General features: G+C 46.2%; 1 protein-coding gene across 1 annotated transcript; it reads left to right on the top strand.

The window, feature by feature from the left end:
- The first annotated feature begins 11017 nt into the window (after window positions 1-11017).
- LOC125545735 (small ubiquitin-related modifier 1) lies at window positions 11018-12494 on the top strand. Its single transcript, XM_048709764.2, has 3 exons — window positions 11018-11241; window positions 11962-12111; window positions 12217-12494. Exons 1-3 carry the CDS (start codon window positions 11158-11160, stop codon window positions 12286-12288), a joined length of 306 nt encoding a protein of 101 aa, XP_048565721.1. The 5' UTR covers window positions 11018-11157; the 3' UTR covers window positions 12289-12494.
- Window positions 12495-15035: the final 2541 nt, after the last annotated feature.

Here is a 15035-nt window from a genome sequence, read left to right as displayed (position 1 = left end):
CCACCAGATTTCAGCCTGCATCTTTTTTTTTCCGTTCTGGTGATTTTAACATTATCCAGAGACTACCCAGTTTTGCAGAGAACCCCCTAGACATCATGCATTTTATAACTCTTGAACCGTGAATCGGATTAAAATGATCTAAACATGTAACTTGCTTAGTTTTTCATCTAGTTTAATAATATGCAACTTTCATCTATGTTTAAAATGTTTAAAATGATGTTTGATTAAATTTGCTCCTATGTCATGCTAAAATGCTTTATTTCATAACTAAATAACCGTAACTCGGTTTGTAACAAACTTTATATGTAAATGGGGTAGAATTTTGTCTAGTTTAACATGGTGGCTTCACTTTGCATGCTTAACAACTCTAAAATTATGTTTAGGGCAGATCAGTACCAAACCTAATATATGCATATGAGGGTTTTCCGGACTTGTTTGTTTTGTTGTTCCGGCCTCATTTAAACTTGCCTAGATTAGATAGTTTCATCATGCTTCACCTCTTGCCATGCTAACAACATTTAATCTTGTTGGGTACATAAACGAGAGAGAACTAAATAAGTCATGTGGTGTTTTCTTCAATATGCAACTCCGTTGCATAATGAGCTCCAGTTAATTTGTAGGATTGTTTGTGCACTTTGTCATGCCATGCTTCATTAAATCGGGCATGCATCATACTCGATTGCGCATCATGCCATGTTGATGTGTTGGTTGTTTACTATGTTGTTTGCTTCTTTCTGGTGTTGCTTCTTCGGGTTGGTTCCGATAACGTCGCGTTTGTGAGAATCCGTTTGACTACGTCCGTTTATCTTCTTCATGGACTCGTTCTTCTTCCTTGCGGGATTTCAGGCAAGATGATCATACCCTCGAAATCACTTCTATCTTTGCTTGCTAGTTGCTCGCTCTTTTGCTATGCGTATGCCGTGATACCTACCACTTGCTTATCATGTCACCCATATTGTTGAGCCAAGCCTCTAACCCACCTTGTCCTAGCAAACCGTTGTTTGGCTATGTTACCGCTTTGCTCAGCCCCTCTTATAGCGTTGTTAGTTGCAGGTGAAGATTGAAGTTTGTTCCTTGTTGGAACATGGAGATGTTGTTCCTTGTTGGAACATGTTTACTTGTTGGGATATCACAATATATCTTATTTAATTAATGCATCTATATACTTGGTAAAGGGTGGAAGGCTCAGCCTCTTGCCTAGTGTTTTGTTCCACTCTTGCCGCCCTAGTTTCCGTCATATCGGTGTTATGTTCCCGGATTTTGCATTCCTTACGCGGTTGGGTAATAATGGGAACCCCTTGACAGTTCGCCTTGAATAAAACTCTTCCAGCAATGCCCAACCTTGGTTTTACCATTCGCCACCTAGCCTCTTTTTCCCTTGGGTTCCGCGGACTCAAGGGTCATCTTTATTTAAACCCCCTGGGCCAGTGCTCCTCTAAGTGTTGGTCCAAACTAGAGCCCTGTGTAGCACCCCCTCGGGGAAACTCGAGGTTTGGTTTTAGTTGTACGGATTGCTCATCTGAGTGTGCCCTTAGAACGAGATATGTGCAGCTCCTATCGGGATTTGTCGGCACATTCGGGCGGTGTTGCTGGATTTGTTTTAACTTGTCAAAGTTGTCTTGTAGAACCGGGATACCGAGTCTGATCGGAATGTCTCGGGAGAAGGTATATCCTTCATTGATCGTGAGAGCTTGTCATGGGCTAAGTTGGGACTCCCCTGCAGGGATTTGAACTTTCGAAAGCCCTGCCCGTGGTTATGGGCAGATGGGAATTTGTTAACGTCCGGTTGTAGAAAACCTGAAGTGGACCTTAATTAAAATGCATCAACCGCGTGTGTAACCGTGATGGTCTCTTTCCGGCGGAGTCCGGGAAGTGAACACGGTGTTGGAGTAATGCTTGACATAGGTTGTTCTAGGATCACTTCTTGATCATAGTTTTATCGACCGTGCCTTTCCTTCTCTTCTCGCTCTCTTTTGCGTATGTTAGCTACCAAACATGCTAGACGCTTGCTGCAGCTCCACCTCATACCTTTTACCTTACCCATAAGCTTAAATAGTCTTGATCGCAAGGGTGTGAGATTGCTGAGTCCCCGTGACTCACAGATACTTCCAAAACCAGCTTGCAGGTGCCGATGAGTCCGTGCAAGTGACGCCACTGAGCTCAGGAGGAGCTCGATTAAGATCTTGTCCTTTGTGTTGTTCCGTTTCCAGTTGATCAGTAGTGGAGCCCAGTTGGGGTCGATCGGGGGACCTTGTCGCTTTGGGGGTTCTTCTTTTATTTTGGTTCCGTAGTCGGACCTTGATTGTATCTGGATGATGTAATGCTTTATTCATGTATTTGTGTGAAGTGGCGATTGTAAGCCAACTATGTATCTCTTTCCCTTATGTATTACATGGGTTGTGTGAAGATTATCTCACTTGTGACATTGCTTTCAATGCGGTTATGCCTCTAAGTCGTGCTTCGACACGTGGGAGATATAGCCGCATCGAGGGTGTTAGAAGTTGGTATCAGAGCCTTCCTCGACCTTAGGAGCCCCCACTGCTTGATCGTATTTAGCAGCCGTTGTTGAGTCTAGAAAAATGTTTTGAGTCATTTAGGAATTTTATATCGGAGAGATTAGGAATTCTTTTTACTCCCAGTCCCTTCATCGCTCTGGTAAGGCATCCTGACGTAGAGTTTTGACTCTTCTCTTCTCAAATTTCACTAAAAAAATTTAGGATCACGCGGGTATCTTGGAATCGTTCCGATGGTTTTGTGACGAGAACATTGTTCTTGGTGCCTCCTGTCATTTAGGGATTGTGGCAGTATCCCGGGGAGTTGAGCTCCGAGGTGTTGTCGTCACAATTTTATCGTTGCAGTTCTGGAATACCTAAGTTTAGTTTCGCCGACATCAAAAATCTCTTATATGCAGTTGTTGGTGAGATAACCTCGACGCCACCCAGTACTGGGGCGGGAGTTCGGGAGTATTGCCATAACTTGTATAACGGATGCTTTTCGAAGGTTGAGGTAGATGATTTCCGAAGGTTTCTTGGTTATGCGTTGAAGGATGGATACAGCTAGATGTAGGATTTGATAGTTTTGGGTGAGATATTATGCTTCCCCTGTATCCTCAACACCTGATTGCATAACCGGAAAGGTTCGGGAGTTTCATAGGTGGGAATTCAAGTAGCTCGTAGGATATCTTCCCAACAGACGTATGATATGAAATTGGGGTTCGACGTCTAGTGGTCCGCCTATCCACGGGCGGTTTTACAGTGGTCTCGTTGTGTCTTAAAGAGTCCTTGGCTATGCCGACTCGGGGACGCTTCGTATGTCATGTGCACTGCCTTGTACATGATGGTGTTCTCATACTCCGATGTGGATACCAATCCTTCTTGATCATCAAGATTGTCTTGTCAATCCTTTTCACCGGCGTGTTTTCTCTTCAAGTGAAGCCGATCATTTCAACATCCGCAAGATCAAGTATCAGTTTCTTCTGAACGGTGTTTGTTTCATCCGTCTCCAAGTTGCCTTTGTTTTCCCGCCCACCCACCCTTTTTCTTCAAGGACTCAGATATCTTAATCAAGTATCCATCTTATTGATGCGAGGCCTCTTAATTCCTTTTCCGTCAATGTTCTTACCCGGTGGTTTCCATGAAGATGTTCTACTAGCTCATCATTATTCATTCTTTTTTCTTCTCCGGTGGATCCAATTCAAACTTCGTTGATCATATTCTTTCCTCGTTTCAAATACTTTCTCATACCGGTGCTCCTCATATTCGTTCATTTCTCGCTATTCAATTGTTCCGGAGTGCTCAAGATATCTCGAAGATTTGTGTTTCCACTCTGCATTCGTTCAAGCTCTTTCGAGATTGTTATCTCATTCAAGACATTTAATTCAACCATTGCAACCTCTCTTCTAAATCATTTCAACGGTGTTTCTTTTGAGTGGGCCCTAACCCACATGTCATTTTCCAGGATCTTACCTGACTCTTCTTATTTTCCCGGAGTTATTCTCAAATTCTTTTCCAAGTTTGACGTAAGAATGAGTTATCATCAGTCAAATGCCTTTCTCCTTGATCTTTCAAATTCTTTTCATCGTTGGCTCAACCTTTCCATTTTTCATTCCAGAGTATCTCAACAATTTGGTGGTGTTCCTCATCATCATTCTCAGATTTTGAAGACTGAAGAAGAGTTTCTTTTAAATATTGCCCCATTCTCTGCCATCCTCTCATAATTGTTTTTGTTTGTGAGATTTTCACCCATCCAGAGCAATTCAAGATTCTGTTCAGTTTGATTATTCGGAGCCCATCATCTAAGATTTTCACCCATCCAGAGCAATTCAAGATTCATTCCAGCTTTCAGCTCTCATACTCTAAATCATACCAGTGCTTAAAATCAAGGATTCTCTCATCAGCTCGTAATCTCGTCGTTCTCATGGATCTAAATTCTCTCAAGCATCTTCGTGTATTTGCTAATCCTTCCCGGTGTTTCTTCATGTTTTATTCGTCCTTTTTCAATTCTTACGGTGGTTTGCTCAAGATTCTCTTCCATGGGTATCATATTAATTCATTCGTTGTTTCAATCCTACTGGTGGTTCATTGAAGACCTTCTCAAGTTGGATTTATATCTCTTTTAATCCTTTCGACGAGGATAAGTGGTATGCCAAATCTGCTGCTTGTCATCAATTTAAATTGGTGAAGGATACGCATAACGTAATTCTTATTCTTGTTTCATCAAGTAAATTCAATTCCTTATTACGGAGGCTCATCAAGCTCTCGGTTTTCAATTGTTTCCATCTCCTCTTTTTTCCCGGAGTTCCAAGCTCTAATTATCACGGAGATCCATCTAAATCATTACAAGGTTTCACCTTGTGTTTCCAACTTCTCTTCATTTTCGTTTACCGGAGTTCTTCATGAAGGTTCTTCATGATGGTTCATCAAGGATTTAATTCCTTCTCGAAGTGTTCGTCAAGATTCTTTTCTAAGGAGCTCAAGCATTCTTCATCTTGCATTCGGAGTGCAATTCTTTCTTCCGTATCATTGGAGGTGGTATTATGTCATTCTTGATAATTTGAATTCATGTTTCATGATTCACATGTTGTCATGAATGAGATATTTTAAATCCATCAATCTCGTCATTGGAGTTATCTTGGGTTATATTTCACCTAAAGCCTTCTCTAAGGTTTGTTGCTATTATGGTGCTTATAAATGACCCAAGTTCTTCTTTTATCCTCCCGGTGATATAGCTTTCTCGTCTCCTTATTCTTATCAATCCAATTCTTTTCCCGTGAGTGGCAGGTTGTCACCTCATATATTTGAGATGTATTCCATAAGACCATATCAAGCTTATTCTTTTTGTTGTTGGTTTCCCAACAACTCCGTTCTAGCATTTGTTGTAACCGTGCTCTCTCAAGATCTTGTTTCCCTGCGTACCGGAGGCATTGTGATGTTGCTCTCTGCAACCCATCTTCTTGTTTTGTCAGGATCGTGTTCTTTTTCGTCCTTATCCTTTTAACCGGAGTGTCGTGCCCGCTTTTCGAGTTCTTCCCATCCTGTCAAGTTTTTTGCCTCCCTTCTCAACCGGAGTGCCGCCTGAAATCGTTCTTACCCATTGTGCCATTCTTTCAATAGTTCCGGAGATAGTGTATTGTTGTTTCCATCAAGTATCCCCTCATCTTGTCAAATTCATGATCAATTCCTTCCATTTACAGTCGGAGTGCTGTCCAAATTATATCATTCTTAATCCTTCTCTATCTTGTTTTAACCGGAGTGGTTTCAATATATATCTTGCCCTTCAACCGCAAGGTTTTTCGCAATGTTCTTTGTCCCTCTTTTCTAACGGAGTGTTTTCGACCTTGTTCACCTTCGTTGTATTCTTTTCTCGAATGTGTTCAACCTCGCAAGGTTCTTTGGTTTCACTCGTTTGTCAGAGAAGCAACATAGTTTCACCTCACTTCTTCCTCTTCCTTTCCCCTCCGGTGCCATTCTAGATCTCGGGACGAGATCCTCTCGTAGTGGTGGAGTGTTGTAACGCCCCGAGACCGATGTGCCAGGTGTCTTCGAGTTATTCGCTGTTGTTGCCATGTCATTTGCTTGCGTGTTGCATCTTATCATATCATCATGTGCATTGCATCATCATGTTTTAAAACTTGCATCCGCCCCGGTCTCCTCGTCCTCTCCGTTGTCCGTTCTGAGCCCAACCACACTTGCACACGCCCGCGACATGTCCGAAATATTATTTTATAAGTGGCCGGAAATGTTCTCGGAATGGGATGAAAGTTGGCATGCGGTGTTGTTTTGTTGTCAGTAGGCCGCCTGCCAAGTTTCATCGTGTTCGGAGTCCGTTTGATGCCCCAACGAATAACTATAGCGGCAGTATAGCCGGTCTTTTCGTCGGACGTTTTCGGTCTCCGGAAACAGTCGCCAGGTCTCTCTCTTCTCTTCTCTCAGCCCAAGGCTTTCTGCACGGCCCACTACCTAACCGCCAGGCCCTACCTAACCTCTCTCGTCAGCCCGCGGCCATCCTCGCGTGCATCCGAAAAGTTGTCCCGGACCCGACCCGAGCAGTCGCCACCGTTGTGTCCGGATCATCCCCAAACGTCTACAAAACATCATCGTTTTCTTCTTTGACTCTCCTAACCTAATTTCCTCGGCCGTCCAATTTCAATCGTAGGGACAAGATAGCCCTACCCTAATCCCTACCTTTTAAAATAGTCTAACCCACATGGTACTTATAGCAGATGAATCCCTACCCTTTTTGACAAACCCTAGACCATTTCCCTCTGTTTCAGTGCGCCGCCACCACTCCGTTTTCCTCAGGATCCCTCCCGATCCAGCCGACCCTATCAAACTCCATCGTTTTCCAGCGAGGGCCAACCATCTCCTCCCCATGGTCCACCAAATCCCCAACCTCGCAAGCCCCCTCGATCCTCTCCCGATCAGGTGCTCGCCCGGAGTCCCGCGCCCGCGTCCGGCAGAGGTCCGAGTTGCCGGACCAGCAGATGAGCTCCATTCCCCATTGCGCCTTTCTTCTCTCGTCTTCCTTCCTTCCTCCTACCTCTCTCTCATGCCCGATCCTTCCTTCTCTGTCTCAGGTACCCTAGAGCCGCCATGGAAGCCCCTACCACTGGACCTGGCCCTGCCTTGTCGGAGAGATCCTCATCGTCGCCACGCCCGTTCCCGACCTCGACGACCACCTGCAGCCTCGCCGGGTTCGTCCCCGCAAGTCCCGCCGCCTTGCTTCGTCCTCTCCGTCCTCCCGCCGCGGAGCAGCACCGAGCTCGAGAGGAGCCCCGTTCACGCCGGATCCGCCGCGCCCGCGGGTCCCCTGCCTCTGCATCGCGCCTCTGGTCAGCCTTCCGCTCGTCGCCATGACCGCACAGGTTCAAGCTCCGCCGCCCGTTGCCATTCATCACGCCGTCCCGCGCACCAACTGCAGGGAACCGGTTCCTCATCGTCAAGACCTCCTGGATCCGCGCCTCCATCCGTTTCTTGCACTGCCTCGTCGCCGGAGTAGAAGCCCCATCCGTCGCCGTTGCCTGCCTGTGACCTCTTCCTTGACCCGCCCCTGTTTCGTCCGAGGAGGAGGACGAGCCCGCTTTCGTCCAGTCGCGTTGACCGCACCCCTGCTTCGCCTCTTTCGCAGCGCCTCCTAGGCCCAGCTGTAACCTCCGCCAGCCCAAGCCGGCCTGCAGCACCGAACCAAGCCGGCCCATCTACTCCTCTCCTTCGACCCAGCGCTCTCGCAGCCAGCAGCCAGCTCCAGCGACTGGGCCGAGGCCCATGGTGAGCTCCCTAGTGCCCACCAGATTTCAGCCTGCATCTTTTTTTCCGTTCTGGTGATTTTAACATTATCCAGAGACTACCCAGTTTTGCAGAGAACCCCCTAGACATCATGCATTTTATAACTCTTGAACCGTGCATCGGATTAAAATGATCTAAACATGTAACTTGCTTAGTTTTTCATCTAGTTTAATAATATGCAACTTTCATCTATGTTTAAAATGTTTAAAATGATGTTTGATTAAATTTGCTCCTATGTCATGCTAAAATGCTTTATTTCATAACTAAATAACCATAACTCGGTTTGTAACAAACTTTATATGTAAATGGGGTAGAATTTTGTCTAGTTTAACATGGTGGCTTCACTTTGCATGCTTAACAACTCTAAAATTATGTTTAGGGCAGATCAGTACCAAACCTAATATATGCATATGAGGGTTTTCCGGACTTGTTTGTTTTGTTGTTCCGGCCTCATTTAAACTTGCCTAGATTAGATAGTTTCATCATGCTTCACCTCTTGCCATGCTAACAACATTTAATCTTGTTGGGTACATAAACGAGAGAGAACTAAATAAGTCATGTGGTGTTTTCTTCAATATGCAACTCCGTTGCATAATGAGCTCCACTTAATTTGTAGGATTGTTTGTGCACTTTGCCATGCCATGCTTCATTAAACCGGACATGCATCATACACGATTGTGCATCATGCCATGTTGATGTGTTGGTTGTTTACTATGTTGTTTGCTTCTTTCCGGTGTTGCTTCTTCGGGTTGGTTCCGATAACGTCGCGTTTGTGAGAATCCGTTCGACTACGTCCGTTTATCTTCTTCATGGACTCGTTCTTCTTCCTTGTGGGATTTCAGGCAAGATGATCATACCCTCGAAATCACTTCTATCTTTGCTTGCTAGTTGCTCGCTCTTTTGCTATGCCCATGCTGCGATACCTACCACTTGCTTATTATGTCACCCATATTGTTGAGCCAAACCTCTAACCCACCTTGTCCTAGCAAACCGTTGTTTGGCTATTTTACCGCTTTGCTCAGCCCCTCTTATAGCGTTGTTAGTTGCAGGTGAAGATTGAAGTTTGTTCCTTGTTGGAACATGGAGATGTTGTTCCTTGTTGGAACATGTTTACTTGTTGGGATATCACAATATATCTTATTTAATTAATGCATCTATATGCTTGGTAAAGGGTGGAAGGCTCGGCCTCTTGCCTAGTGTTTTGTTCCACTCTTGCCGCCCTAGTTTCCGTCATATCGGTGTTATGTTCCCGGATTTTGCGTTCCTTACGCGGTTGGGTAATAATGGAAACCCCTTAACAGTTCGCCTTGAATAAAACTCTTCCAGCAATGCCCAACCTTGGTTTTACCATTCGCCACCTAGCCTCTTTTTCCCTTGGGTTCCGCGGACTCAAGGGTCATCTTTATTTAAACCCCCTGGGCCAGTGCTCCTCTGAGTGTTGGTCCAAACTAGAGCCCTGTGCAGCGCCCCCTCGGGGAAACTCGAGGTTTGGTTTTAGTTGTACGGATTGCTCATCTGAGTGTGCCCTGGGAACGAGATATGTGCAGCTCCTATCGGGATTTGTCGGCACATTCGGGCGGTGTTGCTGGATTTGTTTTAACTTGTTGAAGTTGTCTTGTAGAACCGGGATACCGAGTCTGATCGGAATGTCTCGGGAGAAGGTATATCCTTCTTGACCGTGAGAGCTTGTCATGGCTAAGTTGGGACTCCCCTGCAGGGATTTGAACTTTCGAAAGTCGTGCCCGCGGTTATGGGCAGATGGGAATTTGTTAACGTCCGGTTGTAGAAAACCTGAAGTGGACCTTAATTAAAATGCATCAACCGCGTGTGTAACCGTGATGGTCTCTTTCCGGCGGAGTCCGGGAAGTGAACACGGTGTTGGAGTAATGCTTGACGTAGGTTGTTCTAGGATCACTTCTTGATCATAGTTTTATCAACCGTGCCTTGCCTTCTCTTCTCGCTCTCTTTTGCGTATGTTAGCTACCAAACATGCTAGACACTTGCTGCAACTTCACCTCATACCTTTTACCTTACCCATAAGCTTAAATAGTCTTGATCGTGAGGGTGTGAGATTGCTGAGTCCCCGTGACTCACAGACACTTCCAAAACCAGCTTGCAGGTGCCGATGAGTCCGTGCAGGTGACGCCACTGAGCTCAGGAGGAGCTCGACGAAGATCTTGTCCTTTGTGTTGTTCCGTTTCCTGTTGATCAGTAGTGGAGCCCAGTTGGGGTCGATCGGGGGACCTTGTCGCTTTTGGGGTTCTTCTTTTATTTTGGCTCCGTAGTCGGCCCTTGATTGTATCTGGATGATGTAATACTTTATTCATGTATTTGTGTGAAGTGGCGATTGTAAGCCAACTATGTATCTTTTTCCCTTATGTATACATGGGTTGTGTGAAGATTATCTCACTTGCGACATTGCTTTCAATGCGGTTATGCCTCTAAGTCGTGCTTCGACACGTGGGAGATATAGCCGCATCGAGGGCATTATAGCTTCGTGTAGAGAGGGTTTCCGATAAGGCGTGGCGGACATTTAGTCTCCCGCTTACCTTCCCCTTGGTTTGTGTCCGGTTGCGAGGTTTCGGACACGCGAACGCGTGAACGGACCGACGGGTCACCGTGTTGGATAGCTTACAGCGTCCGATCACGTCGGTCAAGACGTTTGCGAGCATTTTGAGGGTTCACTTTGGAGATGCCCTGATACATGAGTTCCTGCTAACAATCTTTACCTTTTCCATTTAACTTAAGCGTAGCCTGCATTTCAGAGGATTTTCGTATCACAACTTTCGATTGGCCAATTGTACACTCAAATGTTTCGCCGTATGTGATGTTTAAATAAAAACAAAATGCCTTGACGCATGTTCTAGACAAAAAAAAAATTCTTTCAAAACAAGCAAAGAAGAATCTCGCAAAAGAATAAATTCGTGTTGTAATCCAACTTTTTGTTTGAAGGGAGAGGAAATTCCAAACATTTTTCTTCCCCGGGAAGACACTAGAATAAAAAGAGTCATGCGCACACACGTTCGGGCGGGAGGGGGATCCGCACCCCTTCATTTCAAAAGGGAATCGGGCCTTGACCTGGTCTGCGTGCAAAGTACGCGCACTTCACATGCGATCCGTGTCGCGAGCAGTGCCCGGCACGCCGGCCAATCCCACGCGCGGCCCACAGGGTTCCCGCGCAGGGAGGATCCGGACGCCAAGCGACTATTAAACCCGGCTCTGGGTGGCCGCGCTATAAACCTCGCCTGCCCCCTCGGGTCCGCCGCACAGACTCGAGTCGTCTTCTTCCTCTGCTCTTGCTCGGATCCCCTACCCTGCTCCTCACCCCCCCCCCCCTCTCGCGGCGCGGCACAGCACAGAGGAGTCGGCGGAGATGTCGGGCGTGACGGCGGATGAGGACAAGAAGCCCGCGGGCGACGGCGGAGGCGCCCACATCAACCTCAAGGTCAAGGGGCAGGTATGATCCACTCCGATCTCCGTCTTCCCCTCTTTTTTTCTCGATGGAGTACTCGTTCTGGTAGTGATGGTGGCGGTCGGATCCTAGTTCGTAGGATAGTTTCCAGCTCTGTGCTATCGATTTAGAATCCGGATCTCTGTTTCTGCTCCGTGGCCGATTGGTTGTTTTAGATTCGTGGCTCTGTAGGCTGCAGATGCGTGTGCCTAGTCTCGCCGACAGCCGCCGACTGGTGTCCCCTCGTTAGTTCGCACTTGAGGCTCCTGGTGCTCGTCGGTTGCTCTGTCGGCCCGCTTCACCTGTACTGGCGCCGTGTTTGTAATGTTTGTGTCTGTTCCGTCATCGATCTGTAGGCCTACATGACAGTCATAAATCTGCATTCTTTAGCCACTGGTAGGGTAGGATACGCCCAAATGTGGTCACTGTAGGGAACCAGGCTCCCCTAAGTAGTACTAGGCAAAACTTGAGCTCCTGTAATCCTGCTTATTGGTGATTATGATCTTGTTATCTAATTTTGCATTGGTATTCGGAAATAAAATTCATATGCTCTTCAGAAAGTATGTCAATACATAACTAGTGCGTTTTATTATTGCTTCGTAGTCAGTTTCAGTCCTAATTGTTTTCTCTGCACATCAAGCTTGTAATTGTTTTATATGGGAATAATGGCAACATGTGTGTACTAAATGCCTAGCTCTTGACACTTGTCCCTAATCTGTTCTGCAGGATGGCAATGAGGTTTTCTTCCGCATCAAGAGATCGACACAGCTGAAGAAGCTGATGAACGCCTACTGCGACCGTCAGTCTGTGGATCTCAACTCCATTGCTTTCCTTTTCGATGGTCGTAGGCTCCGTGGTGAGCAGACCCCTGATGAGGTATGCTGTTCAACTTTTTGCCAGCATGCCTAACATTAGAACCTTAACATTCACTAGGTTGATGGTCTGTGCCGTCGTTGATGTATTCTTTGCAAACTGTTTCAGCTGGAGATGGAGGAAGGCGACGAGATCGACGCCATGCTTCACCAGACCGGAGGGTGCTTTCCTCGCCCTTAGAAGGAGCTTGCTTGCAGCCTGGCTGTTCTATGTCGTATGCTACCTTTAGAACTAGAGTAAAATGTAAGAAGTGAAAGAACTTGTGAGGCTATGGTTCTGTGCCATAACCTGAGGGGGTCTGGAGGTGAAAGAACATCGGAGTACTGTTGATGTCGTGACTGAACTATCATCCATTGCCTAATATATCATGCCTTGTTGTGTTCCTAGTGATTTGCAAACTCATTTGGTTTCTCATCGTAGTGAGGCATCATTTTCTGTCTTGTGTACTGTCGTGTGTACAGTTGTTTTTTTGGCATGCCCTGTTTTTGGCGGTGAGCAACAGTGTTTGTTTGCCGATAACACATTGCAGCTGTGCCAAGGTTCTGTAGAGTAGAAAGTTCAGAAGTTTGTAGTTTTGGGCTGAGCTGCGTGACTCACCGACAACAGGGATGCACTGTGGTGGATGCGGTGGTTTGGACTTTGGAGGATGCAGATTAGTGGCAAGATGACACGACGGCTTCCCCGCAAAAAAAAAAAGATGACACGACGGCTGCTCTCTGAAGAATACAAGTCTCATACCAAATAAGATTCCTGAAATCTAATCCTTATAAAAAAATTGAGTACTTCTGTTTGTTAAAAATAATCAGGCAGATCGAGCACCTTTGTCCCAGTTTCAATTCCACATAAGTTTTAAAACTCGTCTGTGGTTGAATAATTGATGCCAAACTTCACAAGTTTGACCATATAATATGAAATAATATCGACATCTACAATACTAAAGTTTGAAATATGAAGTAATATCAACACCTACAATACTAAGCATGGAAATTAAATCCATTGCGCATCTAATGATAGAATGTTGATATTTTTCTCTATCGGACTTCAGACAAAACTTATATATGCAGAGTAAAAAGAATAGAAGGGAGTATGCCATAAAGCTTCATCCAACGCATTGCTGCTTAGATGAGGTGCTAAGTTCTACCAACTAATTTTGGCAATGTATAAGTGCTTAACTTTTGTTGTTATGCTTTCTTTATTTAATTGTTTTATAACTAAACTCTTTTATGCACTGGTTAGTAGGCAATTTACACATGTCCATACATTTAGCATTGTTTTTTTTGAGGTCACCATAATACTCTCTCTTCTCTTTAATTACTTTGTCATATCAGTTTTTTTGGTGTGCATATGTGGCACTCTCACATGTACACCATGAAGCACGTGCAAGTAGCTAGGCCAGAAAGAACTACATGTGGACTTCCAGCCCGTCACCCAAGCGGACACGTGCCGCTCGGTTGAGTCATCTACCGACCAAAGGTTTGACCACCAACGTCGACGAGCAGAAACACAAGACCGCCATCGACAAAGACAAGGAGCGGCAACACCAAAGCCTTTCAGCAAATTCTTCCATATAGGATTTGGAGGGAGAAGTAGATCTTTGCGCTGAAGAACTTGGATTATCACCATCGCCAAACTCCGAGGGAGGGCCTCTAGGAACTTGAAGCGCAGGCTCGGCACACGATGAGCTTCCTCCGGTTCTAGAAACCCTTGAAGGGGCCTCTGATGGAGGTTGAGGAGGAGTTGGAGAAGACCGTGCCTTGCACATCACCAAGAAGTCGACCTCTCTTCGGTGCATAAGACAGAAGAAAAAACCATCACTGGATCGAGATTATGGAGACATCAGAAGCTAGGCAAGAAGACATGTGCCTCCCCCAAATCAACTTGCTTCAACTTCCACGCGACCTGATTTGAAGCACAAATAATGAGCAGTTGGAGTATCAATGTGGTAAGATGCATTACCGGCCGAGAAAGAGCTAACAAGAGGTTGGGGGATTATTGGATCTAGGAGAAGAGCATCAAACAAGAGGCTTCATTTTGTCCTAGAAACTCTAGCAACAAAGTGTGGGAGAAGAGGAAAGAACAAAGCCGACTAGGACTAGGAGGTTATTTGAGGAGGAAGGGGCACCTACTACTCCGAGGATAACAAAGCCGACGACCGAGAAGCATGACCACCGGCGCCTCCACATCGGCGACTACCTCTAGACAACTGACGACAAAGCGTAAACTACTACTAGGAATGTAGTAAAAGAGGGAGATAAACAGGGTGAAGGGCGGCTCCGAGCCCCTCTACCCCTCTGTTGGGGAACGTAGTAATTTCAAAAAAATTCCTACGCACACGCAGGATCATGGTGATGCATAGCAACGACAGGGGAGAGTGTTGTCTACATACCCTCGTAGACCGTTCGCGGAAGCGTTATATCAACGCGGTTGATGTAGTCGTACGTCTTCACGATCCGACCGATCCAAGTACCGAAAGCACGACACCTCCGAGTTCTGCACACGTTCGGTTCGGTGACATCCTCGCCTTCTCGATCCAGCAAGAGGGGCGAAGTAGTAGATGAGTTCCGGCAGCACGACGGCGTGGTGACGGTGTTGGTGAAGAACAATTTCTACAGGGCTTCACCTAAGCACTACGAAAACTATGACGGAGGATAAACTAGAGGGGACGGGGTTGCCGGCACACGGCTTGGTGTTTCTTGATGTGTCTTGGGTGCTAGCCCTACCCCTCTATTTATATGTTGAGCCTTGGGGTCGAAACTTGGAGTAAAAGCCTCCACAAAGTCGGTTTCACCTGAAAGGCAAGAGTCCTTCTTGGACTCCAGGGCCAGACGCCAGGGTTCCCGGCGTCTGGACCCAGACGCCAGGGACCCTGGCGTTTGGCCCCTGGACTCCGCAAAACTTCCTTTTGCGCTTTCCAAAAACCTCGTGGG

This window comes from Triticum urartu, chromosome 3A, assembly GCF_056163025.1.
Source record: "Triticum urartu cultivar PI428250 chromosome 3A, HENAU_Tu73, whole genome shotgun sequence".
Taxonomy (NCBI): Eukaryota; Viridiplantae; Streptophyta; class Magnoliopsida; order Poales; family Poaceae; genus Triticum; species Triticum urartu.
The sequence above is the reverse complement of the archived record's forward strand: the minus strand, read 5'-3'. Positions and strand labels throughout refer to the sequence as shown.